The following is a 21674-nucleotide window of genomic DNA, read 5'->3' as shown; positions in this document are numbered from 1 at the left end:
TGGAGGCCCATGGTCATGGGAGTCAGCAGGTTGGGGGGCCGTGGCTCTGGCCCAGCGTCTGTCCTTGTTTCACACAGGTCTTGCCAGATGGCACCTACATCAAGCTTGGGACGGCACAGAGCAACTATCTTGGCATGGTGGTGATGAGGGTGCGCGTGCTGTTGACTGGGATCTTACCCGACCTGCAGAAGGCCTGTGTCATTGCTCTGCGCTACTCAGTCATCCGCCGCCAATCCCGGCTCCGGACCAGGCAAGGGGAGGAGCCCAGAGGTTGACCCCAGGAGGCAGGGCTGACCTGCGTCCCACTGTGCCTGCTCCCTGGCAATACCTCTCTGCCAGGGCCGGGTGCAGGCATCTCTCTCTCTCTCTCTCTCTCTCTCTCTCTCTCTCTCTCTCATACACACATACAAGTCTGACGTGTTGGCGGGGTCTCTCTGGCCCCCTCTAACCCTGCCTGACCTGCCGGCCCAACCTATATCTATCAGCATCTGATGTTAGTCTGCGTCTGTCCAAATCTGTGTTCTACTCAGCTGTGACTGGCTAGTGAGTCTGGGTTGGCCCGTCACCAGGTTGCATCTGACCATGGTTGACTGTTCTGTCTGGCAAAGCCCAGCGGTCTTATCAGACTGTGTGGATGATGGTGTTCTGTCTGGCTGTGACTGTCAGCATCCGGCTGTGGTATGTCTAGGTCTGGATCCCTTTCCTCATGGCTGGTTGCGTCTGGCTACTAGTCCCAATACTCCATGGCACAGAATGGCAAGGGCTACTCCATTCCATCTGTTTTAATCTGTGTGCAAGTGCACGTGCCTGCGCGCGCGCGCGCGCGCACGCACACACACACACACACACACACACACACAGTCTCCAGATACAGGACACCCATTTGAATTTTAGTTAAATAACAAATAGTTTCAAAGAGTTGATCTGTCCCAAATGGACACACACACCCAGGATGTGGCAAAATGGAGTGAGAAGAGGAATAGAGGTCAGAGTTGGTCACAGCAAGACTAAATCCGTGGTGCTGAGGACGGGTTTCAACTTGACAGTGTTCATCATCCCAGCTCTGCTGACTGACCCTGGGCAAATCCTTGACGCTCTCTAGGTCTTATTTTCTACCTATCATGAGTAATATCATGCTGGGCATGGGATTACACCTGTAATCCAGATGGCCAGTAGCACATGGTACCCCTGGGGTGTGGAGGTCCATGGTCATGGCAGTCGGCAGGCTGGGGGGCTGTCCAGCGTCAGTAGGCTCTGGTCCAGTGTCTGTCCTTGTTTCACACAGGTCTTGCCACATGGCACCTACGTCAAGCTTGGGATGGCACAGAGCAACTATCTTGGTATGGTGGTGATGCAAAAACGAGGCACTAAGCAACTTAGTGAGACCCTGCCTCAAAATAAAATACAAAATAGGGCCCCTGAGTTCAATGTCTGGTACCAAAAAAAAAAAAAAACCAGTAAGATCACCACACAGGCATGTGGTGGGTGCCTATGGTCCCAACTACTCAGATGGCTGAGGTGGGAGGGTCTCTTGAGACCAACCTGGCAACATAGTGAGACCTCATCTCAAAAAAAAAAAAAAAAGAAAAAAGAAAAAGAAAAAGAAAAAAAAAAGAATGAGGTCTCCTGAACTGGAACTTGGGGACATTCAGCCCTCGGATCTGGTGTTATTTCATGCTGTGGGCTCCAAGGTCCAGAATAGTCTGACACAAAATGGACCAAGGATTGGATGCGAGGTGGACAGGAGTCATTTTTCGGGGTGGTGTTGAGGGTGCCATGCAGGAAGGCAGGGTGGGCCTCTGGCAAACCCACAGCACCCTTGGCAGCCTGGGCACCAGAACCCCAGGCAGAGGGTGTCTGCACTGGAAGACAGCACTGCTTGTCTGCACTGGGTTGTAGAGACGCCCCAGGGATGAGAAGAACTACTTGTTGGGTGGGGCCCCAGGTTCCTGTCAGCTCTGGGACAACCACCCCTCTTTCCTGTGCACTGAGGACATAGCAATGGACAAGGAAGATCCAGGCCACTCCTTGGGTTCCACTGGGCTCAAGTTCATGTCCAAAGAGTTGCTGTTTAGGCTCAACGCATTTCCTAGCACACAGCAAGTGCACATGGGCAGTGAAAGATCACAGGTTTAAATCATCATCAGTGCAGGGCCACAGTCCACCCAATCCCTGGGAGCAGATGCCTCACAGTTCAGAACTTTTCACATCTTAGGATCTGGTGGTGTGCACACAAGAATTGTGTGACCCTCCCTCCACAAGAGGCAGTCCCTATGAGCAGGAGTGCAGGGAAATATGTGAATGTTCACGTGAGATGAGACCTTAGAAGATGATAATAGTCTCGTGTTAGTTCTGCAATGAGCGTGTGAAGAACTGTCTGTTTTGAAGGCTTCCGTGGCGTTGGGGATGTGATCTTAAGGAAGGTGGACGTGCCGTGTAGCTATCATCTCCATCTTTTGCTTCTTTTCCCCACAGTGAGCCAGAGGCAAAAATTCTGGACTACCAGACGCAGCAGCAGAAACTCCTTCCTCAGCTGGCTATGAGTTATGCCTTCCATTTCACAGCAGTCAGCCTCTTGGAATTCTTCCACCGCTCCTACGATGAGATTCTGAGCAAAGATTTCAGCCTCCTCCCTGAGGTACCTGCTGTCTGCTGGGGAATCTGCTAGAGGGTGGCACAGGCTCTTCCAGCCACCGAGGAGCCGTCTCAGCCCTGCTTCCGCAGGCTCTCCCCGGTTCCCACACCCTTCCAACATCCCAGGGCATCAAGGTGCACTGGACCCTGACATATAAATCCACCCACACCTGGTCCCCAGAGAGCTCCAAAAATGTTAAATGAAATACTCACACACAGTACAAAGAACACACATCACAATCCCTGATGTGCTTTGAATCCCACAAAGCTCTGAAAACCAAAAGCTGGAACTCGTTTGATAGTACGGTTTGACTTGATTTATTCTAACATGAATAAGCAAAAATTAATTAATGTGTTCAATTATGAAGGCTTCCCCAAAGCTCATTGTGGGTATTACATATAATATACCTTAAACACCCTGCTCTGCCTTTCTAAAATCCAAAAATTATTCTGATTCTAAAGCACATCTGGCCCATAGGTCTCAGATAAATCATGGTGAACTCACATATTCATTAAGATTCAGTCTGCTCAGGCACTGTGCTTTGTAAGCATTGCTTCATTAATTTTTCCAACTGTATAGCAGACAAAATTTATATCCACATTTTGCAGATGAAGAAACAGAAACAATAAAAGAGTAAGACATGACTTTCCTTACAAGGACTTGAACATATGAAAGAAAGATTGGACCTTTTAAGAACCAAAAACTCTAACCAGGCTTGCTGTCTAGCAACCCCTCTGTCTTAGGCTGTTTTGGCTGCTATAACAAAATACCATAAACTAGGTGGCTTATAAATTTGTTTCTCATAGTTCTGGAGACTTCCTAGCTGCCATCAAGTTGCCACCATCTATTAAGGGCGCTCTTCCTGTGCTGAATGTTCCACGTTGGAGGGCACCACATGGCAAGGGATCCTCTGGAAGAGAGTTGGGGGGCAGAGCGCTTTTTTATAACCAAGCCACACTCATGGCAACCACATTAATCCATTCATAATGGCAGAGCACTGATGACCCAATCACCTCAAGAAGGTCCCATCTCCTAATATGATTAAAATGTATTTCAAATTGAGTTTTGGAGGAGAAATGCAAACAATGGCAGTCATTAATCCTATTCATGAAGGTTTTACCCCCATGACATTATCGTTTCCCAGAAGCCCCACCCCCTAATACTATCACCTTGAAAGTTAGGGTTTCAACACATGAATTTGGAGCAGACGCATTCAGATCATTGCACCCCACTCATCCTCACAGGTCAGTTTTCCAAACTTTGTAAGTTCTGAGGGATAGTGCGCCCAGTCCAGGCAGCACCCTCTTCCAGAGATCCTAGAGACAATGGCCAGGAAGGTTTTCCTTAGTTCATACTGCCCCAAGGCTACACGGCCTGACTGCGTGACTCTGGGTGAGTCAGAGCCAGGGTCTCAGCCTTCTCATTCATAAAGCTGTGAGTTAGGGAAACACTTCTTACCTCACGGAGTTGTGCTCAGCCTGCCATAAATGCTCAGTAATGGGAGGTATGGGATCCCCTAATCCCACCTGACCCCTCTTCCTGTTCTTACAGCTCCATGCACTGAGCACAGGTATGAAGGCCATGATGTCTGACTTGTGTACCCAGGGGGCCGAGGTGTGTCGTAGGGCCTGCGGGGGACATGGCTACTCAAAGCTGAGTGGTCTGCCATCATTGGTCACCCAAGTGACAGCCTCCTGCACCTTCGAGGGTGAGAATACAGTGCTCTACTTGCAGGTGGCCAGGTAAGGACCAGACTGGCCCAGGCCTCTGTCCAAGCTTCTGCTCAGGTTGAGGTTTCTGTCTGATGCCCACAGAGGGAGGGGACAGGCTTAGGAAGCACCATTTGGAGGCTGTCCAAATCCCACAACAGGTCTCTAATCCACCTGTCCCCAGATCCACTGTTCTTAGCCAGGCTGCCACCTTCTCTCACCTAGACCCAGATCTCCTGCTTCTACCAGGCCCCACTTCTCTATGGGCATCCAAGAGGGATCTTTTCAAAGCCTATGGAAAATCACATCTTTCTCGTGCTTAAAAGTGCTCACGCAGTCAGGTACAGTGGCTCAAAGCTACTTGGGAGGCTGAGGCAGGAGGAGCACAACTTCAAAGCCAGCCTCAGCAACTTAGTCAGACCCTGTCTCAAAATAAAATTTAAAAGGAGTGGGGATGTAACTCAGCGGCAGAGCACCCACCTAGCATGTGCAAGGCCCTGGGATCAATCCCCAGCATTGCAATTTAAAAAAAAAAAGGTGTTCTCTGGTTTCCCATGCTAGTTATTTTATGCTATGGGCTGCCGGAAGGAAAATTCTACATTGTGGCCCACAAGGCTGTCATGACCTGGTTCCTACCTCCCTATCCATCCTGCACTGGGAACCTCGTGCCTCAGAAGGTCACTTCTGTCAGTCACACGCTTCTTTCCACAGGGCCGTTGCACTTCTCTGCCACCCAACATTGACTATTTCCTTTGGAACACAGTCTATAATTGTCTATATTTTTTTGTTGTTTACTTTTTTAGCTCTGGTCCCCAACTAGACTGGGAGCTCCTTAAGGGCAGGGATTACACCTGCCTGGCTCAACGCAGGATCCCAGGCTTAGTGTCAAGCTCACATAAGAGGCCCCAACTTTTTTTTTTTTTTTTAGTTCATTTTTATTGTAAACAAAAGGGATACATCTTGTTTCTCTGTTTGTACATGATGTAGAGGCATACCGTTTTAAGAGGCCCCAACTTGAGAGGTAGGATCCAATGGCCAAGTTAGCCTCCTTCACATGGTTTCCTTTTTTGGGGCGTGGGGGGGTACCAGGGATTGAACTCAAGGGCACTTATCCACTGAACAGCATCCCCAGCCCGATTTCATATTTTATTTTTAGAGACAGGGTCTCACGGAGTTGCTTACACCTTGCTTTTGCTGAGGCTGGCTTTGAACTCGTGATCCTCCTGCCTCAGCCTCCCAAGCCACTGGAATTATGGGCATGTGCCACCATGCCCAGCTCCAAGTGGTTTCTTTTCAGCTCTCTTTGAGGCTGACAAAGCCTCTCATACTCACTTATTCTCAGAGGACTGAATGGGACAAATATTCCCATAGACATGGAGAAAGGTAAATGTGACAAGGAATACTTTCAATATATAACAGTTATGGGTTTGCGTTTTCAAATTACCAAAGGAACACAGTAGTATGTATTGGGCATTCTGTGCCCAGCTTTGTGCTAAGCACTTCACAAATATTATCTTTCTGTTTCACAAACCACCTCCCAATCAGGTTGAGTATGACCATCCCCATCTAGAGATGGAGAAACCGGGACTTAGGGAGGTGAACCAATTCCTGAGCATCACGCAGGCCTCAGGGGTGCCGCTGAGAGTCCAGGGTTGCCTGAGGCCAGAACCTATAACCACTGGATTGACGTATGCAGCCGCTGAGAGTCACCTATTCTCCTTTTCTCAGCTTAGAAAATGTAATTCCCATAGTCACTGTACAAATCATCATAAATCCCCAAATCACAAGATTTCCACAAAAAGATTCAGTTCGCACAGAATCTCAAAAGAGTTTATGATCCAGATCTGAAGGGATCTGCCCCAGGTATGCAGACCCATTTCATTGTTGAAGCCGTGGGGTGCACCTCACAAAAGGCCCCACAGCAGGATGGCAGGAGGGGACTCTGGAGTGAGGAGTAACCCTCCAGAGGGCGGCTGGGAGGAGGCCTGGGCCCCAGGTTCTTCCACAGGAAGAATGGAGCCCAGTCTAAGAACGCACATCTCTGGGAGTTAGGGCAGCCGGGCGCCCCCACAGGGCCCCACACCGTCCCACCTGTGCCCACCCTCTTCCACCCTCCAGGTTTCTGGTAAAGAGCTACCTGCAAGCCCAGGCGTCCCCAGGCTCCACACCACAGAAGCCCCTGCCTCAGTCTGTCGCATATCTTGCCACGCCTGTCCTGGCCAGGTGCCCAGCACAGAAGGCAGCCGACTTCCTCTGCCCAGAGCTCTACACTGCAGCCTGGGCACACGCAGCAGCCAGGTGAGAGTCACTGAGAGCCCACGGGGTAGGCTCCTCCTCCCGTTAGGGTCTTCAGGATTGGTTGGGTGCACGTTCAGGGGCACGTTCGGGGATAGCCTCTGAGACTACTCCCATCCCTAGCCTTCCCAGGCCTCTCGACTCTTCTTGCCATGAGAGAAATTTTAAAAATCTTTCAGTCCCTGGGATAACTCACAATTCAACAAATGTACCCATAAGTAAATACTACAAATGTATCGATATGCAAACCAACAACCATAAATAAAGCAACCCTTCTAAGTTGAAAATAGCCCATAATCTAAAAATGGTTTTCTAAAACATGACTATATCACAGGACAGAATCTGTTCCATTCCGGCATCTAGTAGGCTCCAGAGAACACAGACAAAACCAAGGGCTCGTCCATTCTGTAACTCAACCAATATTGCCAGGTATCTACTATGTGTCAGGAATGACCAAATATGCTAGGGACTTGGAATGGAGGACCTAGCCAAGCATAGACACCATCACAGAAAGATGGAACGATTTAATTACCTAAAAAGAAAAAGCTTCTAACCCTGCCCCACACTAAAATGCCAACAAAAAAAAAAAAGGAAAAAAAATCTTCGGGAATGATTAATAGTTATTTTGAGATCACAAGCAACTTGGGACATTCATTCATTCATTCCACAAATATTTATTAAGTGCCCACAATACACGAGGCACTGTTCTAAGAAACAGGGATCTACCAGTAAACTAATAAAACCCTCAGACCTCAAAGAGCTAAATTTTTACTTGGAGGAGTGGGGTTGGGGGGATAAGAAGACTGCTGGATAATTAAAATACCATTGTATTTCTCTTCACTTGGAACTCAAAGTGACATCTGCTTATGTACTCCCTGACAAAGCAAAATAAATATTGCTTAATAGTTTGCTTTATACACAAGTTTCAAGGGTCATGGATGGACATGCAGGAAACAGACAATAAAAGGGGATTAAAGGTTAATGTAATGGCAAATGACTAATTTATTAGTGTCTTGGAGGACAAGAGTAAGTTTTGTTTTGTTTTTTTTTGGTTCCTGGCAGCAGGCTGGGTGACCAACAGGCCTCACTAACCTTTAAAAAAAAATGATTTTTCTTGCTTGGACCATAGGAAGCCAGCCAGTGGAATGGCCGGAAAACACTGCTATTGGGGTGGAATGTGCATGAAAAAGTGGGGAAAGCTCCTGGCCTGAGTCCCTGAGGCTTTAAAACATGGTGGTTAAGAACAAATCCAAGCGGGGTATGGAGGGGTAATCCCAGTGGCTCAGAAGGCTAAGGCAGGAGGATCGTGAGTTCAAAGCTACCTCAGCAACTTAGCAAGGCCCTTAGCAACTCAGCGAGACCCTGTCTCTACATAAGGGCTGGGGATGTGGCTCAGTTAAGTCTCCTGGGTTCAATCCCTGGTACCAAAAAAAAAACAAACAAACAAACAAATCTAAATTCTGACTCTACTCCTTACTTACTAGCTGTGTTACCCTGGACAATTTAGTTAACCTCTTTGACACTCAGTCTTTCCCCACTGTAAATGGGAAATGCATGACTTTAGAGAATGTTGACCAAGCATTTAACTTTGACACATGAGTAGTCATAAACTGAATTTTTATTTCTGAGGGCCCCCGTAGCCCACCAGTTTTCTTTCCCACTCAGTCAGGAAGTTGACCCTTTTTCCATTTTCAGGCTCACAGGGGACGCAGTGCATCATCTACAGACCCTCACGCAATCTGGGGCTGACCAGCAGGAGGCTTGGAACCAGACTGCTGTCATACAAGTCCAGGCTGCTAAGGTGAGCTGCCTATCAGCTGAAGCTGCAAGGGACCCACTTGTCTTTCCAAGCTGGCTACCCTGCTGGGAAAACCCAGGCTGTGCCATTATTCCCCAAGCCTGCTCCGCAGTGGCTGCCCTCATTTCATTTCTAAGGCTTTAGTCCAGGGTATTTTAATTAAAGGACTTAACTCCAAAGCAATCTTGCTGGCAGCTCTTAGGGGGAAAGGTAATGAGGCAGTGTTATTGGATTTGCTTCAGGTTGTTCAAATATTTCCTCCCAGATAGAAAAGCAGGTCAAGCTTCCCCTTAGCCCCATAGGCAATCCTTGGATGTCTGATTCAATTTCCACTGTTTTGTGTTTGTGCATAATTCACAGTCAGTCGGCAAATATTTGAGCACCCACTCTGCAGAGCATTGGGCTGGGTGCTCTAACAGGGAAGCTTCTGCCCATACCTATCATGAAAGTCCCGGATGGGGAAATACAGGCTGCTATGGGATTCTGGGGCAGGTGCATCTCTACTCACCATGAGGCTTCCCAGAAAGAGTGGCACACAGGCTGAGGCTTCAAGGATAAGCTGAAATTAGCTGGTTGAAGGATAGGGTAGCAGCTTTGCTGAGAAAGGTTTCCAAGCAAAGGGAGCGGCAGGTACAAGAAGAGACTAGAAAAGTCCTGGTGCTGGGGAGGAAATGCAAATCTTCCCAAGGAGGAGCTAAAGGAGGAAGACTAAAACACAGAGGGGAGGGGAGGCAGGGAGGAAAGGGAGGAGAGAGATAAAGCCTTTTGCAGTGTGAGAAGCCTGGGTTTTGTTTCCATTGCAATGGGAAGCCACGGCTGAGTTTGCATCCGGGGAAATGAAGTGATCAGAGTTTCATTCTAGAAGGATGGTGCAAGCTGCAGGGGGAGAAGAGACTGGAGGCTGGAAGTCAATCAGAAGTCAGTCAGACTGCTGCAGTCTGGACCAGCCCCCACGATGAACTTGGCAGAGGCCATGGAGACAAGTGGGGAAATGCAGGGACATTAAGCGGGTAGAAGGAAGGAACAGGCCTCAAGAGTCACAGGGTGGGAAAGAGATAAGAATGCCTCTTGAGCTTAGGTCACTGGAACTCTGGCCATGCCAACAACTGAAAACGAAAGTGACCACTCAGATCATCAGGCTTCAGGCCCTCAAAAATGGTGACCAAAGAATAGGAGAGCCCTGAAGGTCTGCAGAAGCCCTGGTTGGGCAGGACTGGTCAGGCAGGACTAGTCGGGCAGGCTGTGCATGAGTGCCACCTAATGGCCCAACACCTGGTGACCCAACACCTCCACCACACTTGTGGGCGCTGGCAGCAGCCGCAGCCCTCAGCTCCAGTCAGTCCGCCACAGGGGCACTCCCTGCGGTGCTAAATGCCCTGTCAACACGGAGGGCGAGTCTAGGCTGCACACTCATAGGATGACCAAAAAAGGAACCACAGTCACCCATTATTCATTTGTTCATTTTCCAAACCTAAGCCCTGCCTTCAAACAGGCCGGACACTGCTCGCCAGGGTTCCTTCATTTAGCATGAATGAGCCTGTGCTGGAGACAAAATCTCCCCTCCACGGGTGACAAAAGAGAACTCAGAGGAGTGAAGTCCCAGAAATAGGAAATGGCTGAATCAAGATGGCTTCCTTTGGGCTGGGGTTGTGGCTCAGTGGCAGAGCGCTTGCCTAGCATGCGTGAGGCACTAGGTTTGACCCTCAGCACCACATAAAAATAAATAAATAAAATAAAGGCAATGTGTCCATCTACATCTAAAAAATTAAAAAAAAAAAAAGGCTTCCTTTTCCACACACCAGAGGCAAGCTGTGTCCTCAGGGCTCCTCAAGCTCCAGGGCACTAAGGTGGGAAGCTCAGCCAGCCTGGGAGAGAAGAGTGAGTCCAAAAGGCTTCCTGGGGAGATGGTGGCCAAGCTGAGTCCCAAGCTGGGAAGGCGGTTCTGTCCTTCCTGTGCTTTGTGGGGTCCACTACTTTACCTTAAGCACCCAACCAGGCCCCATCTGGAAGCCAGAAATGTGCAGGCAGAAAATGACTACAACCTGGGGGAAGGGACAAAATTGTCAGGGGGTAGACAAGGAAAAACCATGAGCTAAGTTCTGGTCTCCCAGCCCTGTGTTTGACATGCCATGTGACCTCAAGCACTCCCTCCCTCTCTGGGATTTACCTTTCTGGTCTGTAAAACAAGGGTGCTCTGACAGGCTTTGGTCCTCTGAGGTCAGACTCTGTCCAAGAGAGATGTCAGTTCCCAGGACCCCTGGAGCAAATGCTGGTGCTTGGTATAACCCAGCCTCGGTCCCTGGTGGCTTTGGCAGCACAGGGAGCAGTTACAAGTACAGCCCTGGTTTGGCTCTTGTTGCCACCACTTACCAGCCATATGACGTTGGGCAAAGGATTTAAGTCTCTCAGAGCCTGTCTCTTCATGCAAAACACAGCTAATAACAGTACCTACTCTGCAGGATTATCATGAAAATTGAGCTAACACAGGTAAAATTTAAGAGATACCCAGCGATGAGGACGTACTTTTTCCCTATGGCCTAAAGGCCGCCTTCTCTTTCTGATCTTCATCCTGCTTTCCAAGACAGGCCCTGAGGCAGCTCACTGTCACTCTACTCCTCAAGCAGAGCCTTGAGGATCTGCAGGTGTGGGAAAGCGGGGCTTCAGTGACAAAGTTTCCAGTGTCGTCAATCTAGACGCAGATTGAGTACCCAAGGCTGTAGGGCCAGCAGGGCAGCGGTGCCCACCTGATGTCTTCCAGCTCCAAATGCTGCAAACCCAGCCTGGTGGTGAGGTGGGGGCTGTTTGGCTAAGAGGAGTTGTCAGCACCTGTGTGAGGAAGGCAGGTTCTTTCCAAATGGGAAATCTGACCACTCATTGCCCTGCTGAAAACTCTGGTGACTCCCTGACCCCTACAGAATAAAACCCTGACCACAGCTCCTCACTGATGTGGGCCCAGGTGCAGGTCCACCCAAACTTACAAAGTGCCCATCATTGCCTCATTAAATGCCAGTGCTTCAGCCTCAGGAAAATTACCTTCAGCTTCCTGAAAGTATAGCCTTTGCACATAAAGTTCTCCTTGCCTCTAATGGCCTTGCCCCTAACCCTCATCCCCAGGGGGAACCCTTGTGAACCCCCAGACACTTTAAACCTTGCTACTTCAACTTACTAAAGGCAGCATAGGAATCACAAGAGAGCTGGTTAGAGATGCAGTCTCAGGCCCTACCTTGAACTCTGCATTTTTTAATTTTTTATTTTTTTTGTGCCAGGGATTGAACCCAGGGGTGCTGAACCACTAAGCCCCATCCCCAGTCCTTTTGATTTTTTATTTAGAGACAGGGTCTCACTAAGTGGCTTAGGGTCTCAATAAGTTGCTGAGGCTGGCTTTGAACTTGCCTCTTCCTGAGCCTCTGGGATTACAGGTGCGCACCACTGCAGCCGGCTGGAATCTGTGTTCTGACAAGACGTCCAGGTGCTCTGCAAGCACATACGAATTTGAGAAGCACTGTTTGTCCCCTCTTCCTCATGCCTGATGAGATAATTATGTGCCCCCTTGCCTTGGAGAGAGGGGGAATATTCAAAATATTTAATGACCAATAGGGCAGAAGAAAAGGAGTCCTAAAGATTCCTGCTGAGTCAGGCATTAATCCTTTAGTTGCTGGGCTGTGGGGAGAAAGGGGTCCAAGGGAAGGAGTCCATCTGGCAGAGGGGGCTCTCACTAGGTTGACGGCAGTGGTCACTACCAGCTAGTACCAAATGATGATCTTAACAACTGAGAGCAAGACCATCGCCTGTGGGTTGATGACAGCACTGCCCAGCTCCAGGAGCTTACGCTCCGGCTAGGACACGCTTCCTATACATCTTGGACCCTCACTTTTCCACCTGTGTGCCACCCTCCGAGTCCCCGCAGCCAGCCACCAGCACACCTGTACACTCTCTCTACTGTCAACTCTACTTGAAGCTGCTCCAAGCAAAATGGGGATACCAAAGGCCAAGTTTCTGAGCCCACCAGCCCCTGACACACACGTGTGTACATGTACAGATACACACAGCACCAAAAAGGCTCAGTGAGACCCTGAGTCAGCTGGCGGGGAGCGGGGCTGCTGTCAGCCCACTGGCAAACATACAGCTGTGGCAGTGTACTCGTCTTGTCTTGCCAAGTATCCAGGGTGACTTCTGGAGTTGGAAATCATCAATCAGTGTCTGGTACATCTTTGTCTTTGTAGGCACACTGCTACTATTTCACTGTGAAGAGCTTTACAGAAGCTCTGGAGAAACTAGACAAGGAACCAGCGATTCAGCAAGTGCTCCAACGCCTCTGTGACCTCTTTGCTTTACACAGTATCTTGACAAACTCAGGTGACTTTCTCCACGATGGCTTTCTGTCTGGGGCCCAAGTAGACATGGCAAGAAAAGCTTACCTGGACCTGCTCCTCCTGATCAGGTAAGTGGCAGGGTCCTCAAACCATGACATCAGCCTTTGGAGAAAAGCCCTACACTCTAGTTCACAGGTCACCTCAGACTCCAAGATTTTGCTAACTGGGTTTTGTCTGGAAAAAACGGCAAGGGCCTGGTGGAGGTTGGCACCCCAGCATTATGACACCAACATAAAGCATTAAGGCTTCATGAAAGAAATAAGTGGAGAATAATTAGAAATAAAAATGCTTAAAAATAAGTTAGCTACCTCAACTGACCTCTTCAACATTGTCAAGGAAGCAGGAACAGTGTCAAAGGCATATGAATAAAATAAAGCATGCCACATGTGAATCTGTTAATAGTAATAGTCTGAATCATACCTAACATTTAAAGGGTACTTATGTGCCAGGCACTGTACCAAAAGCTTTTATATACATCATCTCAGCTAATCCTCAGAGTCCTTTGAAATGAACTTAATCTCTGAATTTTACAGCGGAGGAAATTCAGGCTTATGGGAGTTAAACTGCTCAACGTCACATAATTAGCCAGAGAAGATCTGGTACAATCTCAGGCCTCTCTGACGCCTGAGCATGAACCCTTAACCTGTGGGTGAAGGTTGAGGTACTATTTCAGGCATATTCCTTTGTTGAATGTGCATGGGCAAATTCTTACCAAGTTGACTAAACTTAACCTTACTGCCTTGGTGCCAAGATGAATTTTTTTTTTAAACTCAAGTAATTCATATATTGATTTATAAAACAATAATACAAATAGTTTTTTATATGTAGGCCTCATGCAATCTGGAGTCATGAAATACTAATCCAATGATTTCATCCGGTCATTTCACATAATCTAAAATAATTGCTTTAAAAACATATCAAAACCAAAGACCAACCTGACCAGGATTCTAGAAGAAACAAATTAAAACAATACAAATTATTTACCACTGTCAATAAGATTTTTTTTTTTAATGGGATCACTTGAGAATATGCCCTTTGTGAGCCCTCACTGGGCAGAAAACATGATACCTTTTGTACATTGGCCTTTAAACCCCTACATCCTCTGATAGTTCTCGTTACCAGCAACACTAAGAAAATTTTACAAATTTAAAATTTTTGTAAAATAAAATTTCCATGACAGAGGTAAAGGAAATAAACAAAACTCTTTTTATTTCTAACAATATATAATATTTTACACGCTATGTATGACTAAACTTAAGTACTTAGCTAGCTGGTAACTAGTGAATGTTTAAATCACCACAAATTGTCAAAAAGGGTTAGGGATATAGCTCAATGAGAGCCCCTGGGTTCAGTACTGAAAAAAAAAAAACAAACTGGGTCCATGAAAAATATTTAATGATTTAAAAAATTCTTACACTGTGAGGTTATTTTATACTGTTAGGAATAAAGCCAAAATAAATAAATAAATAGAACATATACATACACACATACATGTACATACAGTAAGATTATGAACTTGGGATTTACATGGGGCTCAGTGGTAGAGTGCCTGCCTAGCATGCATGAGGCCCTGGATTCAATCCTTAGTGCCAAATGATAAAAATAAACTCTCAAAAATATATCTGACTGCCAGGCATGGGAGCACATGCCTGTAATCCCAGTGGCTCAGGAGGCTGGACAGGAGAATTGAGAGTTCAGAGCCGGCCTCAGCAACTCAGAGACCCTTCTGTCTCTAAATAATATACAATGTGGCTCAGTGGTTAAGCACCCCTGGGTTCAATCCCTGGTACCAAAAAAAAAAAAAAAATAGATAAATGATAGATGATTGATTGATAGATATATAGAGATCTATATATTTATGACACAATGATGACCCAGATATTAAACTTTCCCTAATCTAGGGAAGCCACAATAAGAGCATATTAAGTATAGCACAATTCAAGCCCAAATGTGTCTCTGAAACACTTGGCACTTTAAAAGTACATGAGGAAAATAATGTTCTGGCCCCGCTTGGTGCTGATGATAAAATATGAAAGATCACCTTAACTCCTTACAAGCATGGGGGGTTTTGACTTTTGTTTTTATCTGCGAACAGCATTTCTAAGTGCTTGCCTTGGCTCCAGAGACTTACAATTCAAGACAAGACAGCCCTGACGCAAGCTGCCAACTCACGCAAGCATCAAACCCACAAATTGATTTACTTACATTATGGTTCCTAAGTAACCTTATACTGCAGGGTAATTAGGTATGTAACAGAGTCCGTGCTTTTAACGGTTCTGGTGTCACAGTTCCCTGCCTTGATTAGTCATTATCTCCCTCAGACTTCTGAGATGACAAATGAAAGGCAGCACACTATTCTGAATGACACCAAAAACCAGCTCTCTGTGTCATGTTAGTGAATAGACCCAAAGGGTTTTAGTTGTTTAAAAACGTGTTAGTAAAATCTCAGCTGGGGTAAAGATGGCAGACTGGGGTAAATCTCAGGTAAGGATGGCAGACTGAACAAATGCATTTCATTTTGTTCCTTCCTAAAGACACATCTGGGCTTGAATTGTGCTGTACTTAATTATGCTCTTAATGGTTTCTGCCACTGAATTCCCAAGATTAGGGAAAGTTTCCTACCTCAGGCATAATTATTTCAGATATATTTTCAACAGTGTTTTGTTTTGTTTTAACTTGGCACTAGCAATTGAGCCCAAGGCCTTGCACATGCTAGGCAAGCACTCTTTAAACAACAGCAAGAGAATTAGAAAATTGTTAAAGGCATCAGCCTACAAAGAGAACAGGAGAGGAAAAATGAAAGTTGGGTAGACGGACATACAGTGACTTGGCAGACAAGTCACAGCAGAGAATCCCAAGGAGGAGAGGCACTGTGCACCTCAGGCAACGGGGATGAGAGTGGGACTGACAGGAGGGGTTGGAAGTTCAGTTCAGAGGGAACTGAAACCTCACTTCCCCTCCTCCCTGTGACTTGCCTTGCCCCTGCTTGATGGGGCCAAGGGGAATGGGGACATCAGGCACAGTAGAGGATGAGGCTACCCTGCAGAAAGCAGGGGTTTCACAGGCCACATACTAACACTTCCCTCCCCCAGTGCTCATTAACTGCTGGGTCTTGGAAGACTGACAGTCAGGCCAGTATCCTGCAGGAAAATGGCAAGGCGATCCTTCTCTGGAGAATCTGATCATCCCAGGGAAAAGAAGCTAAGGACTGAGGCCAGGGTCCCACTACAGTCCATAGCGAGCCCCATTAACAATCAACACACACACCTCTACTGGGCTAGTTCATGCCCCACTCTTAGCTATGACCAGACACGCTATATGCCCCTAACATAAAAGATGGAGACCAAAACAAAGAAGAACAAGGCAACTCAAAGGACGCCGAGAATCTGTAGTGAGTAGAAAACTTTAAAAATAAAATAACATAGTAATATCCTCAAAGACTTAAGAAGAGATACCACAACTATGAAATAAGGATCAGAATGAAATTATTTAAAATGTAATATTCAGAGAAAAGAGGAAAACTAACTCTTTGAAATTTTTTTAAAAATAGTAGAATAAAAACTTAATTTAAGGACTGGAAGAGAAAATGATTCATCTTCAAAAAAGCAAGTCTAGGAAAAAAAAAAAAAGAGGGAGAGAGGGAGAGAAAATGGAAAGAGGCAATTCAAATTTCAGATTGAAAAAGGGCCACAGTGCCTATAAAGAGGAGACAGACATGCCGTGCACACGTTGTCAAGCACACGGTGTGAAGTGTTAATAAGTGCTATGAAGGGAAGGAAAGCAGGGGAGGGGGATAAGGAACGGGCAGTGAGGGAGAGGGAGAGGTCTCTGAGAAGGTGACGTTTGAGGAAAAGACCTGGGGGGGTGCCATCTGGCTGCCCTATGGTGGAGGGGGCGGGGGGGATTCCAGGTATAGACAGGTACAAATGTTGGAGGTCAGTGCTTTTACTCTGTATGACAGTAGGAGGGCTTTGAGCATAGGACAGTCACAATGGGAAATAATCCGATGTCTGTTTTTAAAGGATCGCTCCAGCTGCTATACTAAGAATTACGAATAAAAAGCAGGGGCTGAAGCAACTCAGCAAGACCCTGTCTCTAAATAAAATTTTTAAAAAGGACTGGGCATGTGGCTCAGTGGTAAAGCACCCCTGGGTTCAATTCCCAGTACCAAAAAATAAAAAGAAAAAAGAAAAGCAGGGGCTGAGAGCTATCTTAGCCGTTGATCCCTTGCTTAGCATATGTGAGGCCCTGGGTTCAATCCCCACCTGGGGTGGGGGGAATAGAAAGCAGTGGGGAGACCAGCTGGGAAAGCAAACATAATAATCCAGGTGAGAGATGATCAAGGCCTGGACCTGAGTGGGAGAACTGGAGTGGGGGGAAGTGGTCAAAGTTTTATATTTTGAAAGTAGAACAGGATGTACTAAGAGATTAGATAGATGTGGGGTGAGACTGAAGAATCAAGGCTGTTTATTATAATTGAGGAGGCCTACAGGAGAGCCAGGTTTGGGCAGGATGGACAGGAAAAGATTAGGAGTTTGGTTTTGGACATGTTCTGTTTGAAAAGCCTATTTGAAATCCAAATACAGATGTGACACAGGAGGGATAAATTTGGAAGTCACTGGCATATGGCTGATATTTAAAGCCATGAGAGAGATGATACCACAGGAAGTGAGAGCATGGGGAGAGGTCCACGTACTAAGTCTCAGGAAGAGGTGACCTTGACAGTGCAGTGGTGGAGGTGAGAACATGAACAAATCCAGTTCTCTCTGGAACACTGGAGTTATGGCCAACAGCGACAGCAAAATACTTGCAAGTTTTGTCATAGAGGGAGACAACAAATGGAGTTAAGATAGAGCAACTAAGCAAAAAGTTTGTTTTTAAGATGAGAGAGAAGACAGCATGTCTGTATATTAAAGGAAATGATCCAGCAGAGAGGGGAGTTTTGACACTATAGGGGAAAAACAAGAGAATTTCTGGATCATTCTCTAATAGGCAAGAGCAGAAGGCAGCTAGTAGACAGGAGGAACTGACTGGTCAGAGCTGGGAACCTAGACAGGTGACCTGCATGAGGACAGGGGGCACTATGTATAAATGAAGGGATGGGAACTGTGGAAATTATCTTACTCCTTCCACTTTATCAGTGAAAGAGGATGCAAAGTCATTCCTGCAAGAAAAATGGGGAGGTAAGCCAGGCACGGTGGTGTGTGCCTGTAATCCCAGCAGCTTGGGAGGCTGAGGCAGGAGGATCACAAATTCAAAGCCAGTCTCAGCAACTTAGCAAGGCCCTAAGCAAGTTAGTGAGAACCTGTCTCAAAAAAATTTTTTAAAGGGCTGGGACTGTGGCTCAGTGGTGCAGCTCTTGACTCACACGCATCAGGCACTGGGTTCAATCCTCAACACCATATATAAATAAATAAAATAAAATCAGATTCTTTGTTAAAAAAAAGGGGGGACTGGAGATGTGGCTCAGTAGTTAAGCGTCCCTGGGTTCAATCTCTGGAACCAAAAAAAAAAAAGAAAGAAAGAAAGAAATATGGGGAGGAGAGTAATGTAGATTTGAGGATGGAAGATAATTAAGAAATAATCACCAAAGAGGTAAAAGAGAAAGAACTAGAACAATGTAATATGACTGCTAAATAGCAACCAGGCACACTTGAACCCTTGAATCCTTAGGCTGCTTTTCCTAGCCCTATACAACTACAAAAGTGTTGGCAGGAAGTTGGTGGAAAGCTGGAGATAACAAGGCATGGGTTTTGCTAAACTAGTATGGCAAAGCAAAAAAAAAGAAACAAACTGATGAATCTATTTTTGAGAGGGTAAATGGAATTTCAGCTACCTAAGGAGGGAAGTGAGATCAAGAGGGGCATAAGAGACTTTAAATAGATGGGGGTGGGGAGGTCCTAACAATGAGGAATCATCAAAGAGAGATTAAGGACAGCATCTGGCTACCTCAAATGCTTGGATGACATACAGTCATCAGAATGTCAACACTGAATTTGGTCCCGCCAAAATCACAACTTTATTAGGAGGAAAGCCAAGGGGAAGAAGGGTGATGGGGATCAGGGGAAGAAGGGATAAAGAGAAGGGATGCTCTAAGTTAATCCTTGTGTTTTGTAATGGGAAGTCAACATGTAACATCAAGAAGTTGCTAGCAGGGAGCGGGGATGGGAATAGGAAAGATAGTAGGATGAATGGGACATCACTTTCCTGTGTTCATATATGAATACATGACCAGTGAAACTCCACACCATGTACAGCCACAAGAATGGGAAGTCATACTCCATGTATGTAGGATATGTCAAAATACACTCTACTGTCACATATAACTAAAAAGAACAAATTAAAAAATTTTTAAAGTTGCTAGTAATACAAACCAGGTATTTAGAAACATTCAGTGAAACACCAAAATATCAGCTTCTTGAAACTGCCTCTTAGAAAGAGACCAGGATGTGCTGCTTTTAAAATAACAAGCCTTAAGGAACTCTTTGACTCTTCATACTGCGCATGTATAACTGATGGGAAAAAAAAAAAAAAAAAAAAAAGCTGAATTGTTCAAAAAGTGAATTCTGATACAAGCTCTAATTAGGTGTTGTTAATTGTCACTCCAGATTAATTAGATTCATAAGAACGATCCAAAATACTCACAGTCTTGTTTCCTCTCTCAGGAAGGATGCTATCTTGTTAACTGATGCCTTTGACTTCACCGACCAGTGTTTAAATTCAGCACTTGGCTGTTATGATGGAAATGTCTATGGACGTCTGTTCCAGTGGGCTCGGGAGTCACCAAGCAATACTCAGGTAGTCGAGTGGAACACATTATAAATTATGTAAGAGAGCAGAGAACAAGCAGTAAATACACCTGTTTTCCTATTTTAATTGATTTCCATTAGGTTGGAAATCGCTTGATATAGAATGTCTGTTTAAAATATTTTTAGAGAATACATAAAAGACACCAGGAGTAGGGGTGTGGCCTGGCAGGAAGTATATCAACAAATGCATTGCTCAGGACTTAGTAAAGGGAATTAGGAGAGAGGCCCAAGCTCTAAATCATGGCTTGACATACCTAAGAGCATATATACACAACGGCAAACTGGCTTTTAAGTAACAAGAAGATAAATCACAGCAGTGATTTAACCATCTTATATTCAGTCTTTTTAACTCTCGATGTTCTGGAGATAAAAGTGGGCATTCAGAGGTGACAGGAAGCTTGAGGGGTGTCTCACTCAGACCTGACTGCCTGCTAGAGATGCCTCTTCTTGGCAATCTCAGAAGCATAGAAGGTGGCTTCAATGCCATGGTAGTCAGCAGAGTCACAAAAATGACAATTACAAAGGTTATGGCAACAAGATCCCCAGCTCTCCTGGGAGAGAACACCAGAACTCTACCTCATTAATGGGTGGAAGAGAGGAAAGACTCATAAAATCCCAACTATTTAAGGTCAGGGTCCCAGCCTCTGCTCAGCCTCGCTGAGATTAGTTGCAAATACCAATGGATACATTAGATGGAACTAGGAAATAAATCCTGTAGTTAAGAATGTGGGAAACCAATGTTTAACAGCAGACCTGACAGATGGTCAAAACAAAGTCTATAGGTATACACAGATCTTTTGTTTTTGCAGTCCTGGGTATTTAAAGATTAATTATGTAGAGTCGGGTATGATGGCACACTCCTATTATACCAGCCCCAGAACTCTGAAGCCAAGGAAAGAGGACCGCAAGTTCAAGGCCAGCCTGGGCAACTTGGCAAGATCTTGTCTCAAAACTAAAAAAAAAAAAAAAAAAAAAAAAACAGGGCTGAAGATGTAGCTAAGTGGTAGAGCACCTCTGGGTTCGATCCCCAGTACTAAGAAAGAAAAAAAAAAAAAAAGATGTATAATGCAAATATGTTGTTCACATGGTAACACTTTGCTTTTCTATCTCTTCAGTCCAATTTCAGAAAAAAAGGTGTCTTAACAGCTCATCAAATTGGCAGTTCTCAGGCTTTCATTCACACTTGGCACAGTGTTAGACTTGCTCTTGACAATTTGTGCTGTCATACCTCATAGCTTAATTTAACATGATTATCTCAAGTTATAGCACAACCAGTTACCCCAGAACAGCTGTCAGATGGCCAATCCATTCGGTCAACCCCCATCACCAGAAAGGCGATCTTTGAAATCAACAAGGAAATATAAACAATTTACCACAAGAAAATATTTACTGCTTAGCTTAGTACAGTCTGCCTACTTCTGGAGTGTTTCTTTTACAGCGATCTCTCCTTTCTAACATTTAAAGCTTGGCATAAAAATAAAGCAGTCTGCCTAGCCCAGCCCAGTTCTTGTGGTCCAAAGATATACACATGCCCTTTGGTGCTCCAAAGAACCTGCCCTGCTGTGTACCTGACAGGAAATGCTGACCTACAGCGCTCAGACCAGTTTTACTGAAAACACAGGAAACATTCCAGTTCTCCAGATTTCTCATGGTCACTGAAGAATGGAGGGGGCGTTCTTGTTTTTCACCTTTAAAGACTTTAATCTGGATACCACATGAGAGCAGGCTTTTCTAAATGAGGCATGACTGATCCAAGGCGTTCAACAGATTTGGAAAAATGCTGATGCACTTCATGCCATTCACTTCATCTGCTTGATGGGGAGTGAGGATGGAACCTTCCCCTGCCTAACTCCAGAATTTACCATGGAGTAGACACATTTAAGGGATAAATGAGCATGGTTTTATGACCTACCCAGACAAAGGAGCCCATTGCAAACAAATGCAGCAGACTCTCATCATCCTACCTTGCATTACCTTGTAAAAAGGTGACAGGTACAGCAATATGGCTCTTTCATGCATAGCAGTTTAGGAATATGAGGTTACAAATCACCTTGT

At 45.8% G+C, this 21674-nt stretch overlaps 1 protein-coding gene across 2 annotated transcripts in view; it reads left to right on the top strand.

The window, feature by feature from the left end:
* Acox2 (acyl-CoA oxidase 2) overlaps positions 1-21674 on the top strand; it is a 28114-nt gene that overhangs the window by 4622 nt on the left and 1818 nt on the right. For both annotated transcript variants that reach the window (XM_047532498.1, XM_047532497.1), the window contains exons 7-13: positions 78-250; positions 2476-2638; positions 4187-4377; positions 6463-6642; positions 8335-8440; positions 12661-12878; positions 19476-19608. In XM_047532498.1, coding sequence (XP_047388454.1) covers positions 78-250; positions 2476-2638; positions 4187-4377; positions 6463-6642; positions 8335-8440; positions 12661-12878; positions 19476-19608 — 1164 coding nt within the window. The remainder of the gene's footprint in view (positions 1-77; positions 251-2475; positions 2639-4186; positions 4378-6462; positions 6643-8334; positions 8441-12660; positions 12879-19475; positions 19609-21674) is intronic.

The sequence above is a fragment of the Sciurus carolinensis genome, chromosome 17, assembly GCF_902686445.1.
Source record: "Sciurus carolinensis chromosome 17, mSciCar1.2, whole genome shotgun sequence".
NCBI classification, from domain to species: domain Eukaryota; kingdom Metazoa; phylum Chordata; class Mammalia; order Rodentia; family Sciuridae; genus Sciurus; species Sciurus carolinensis.
The sequence above is the reverse complement of the archived record's forward strand: the minus strand, read 5'-3'. Positions and strand labels throughout refer to the sequence as shown.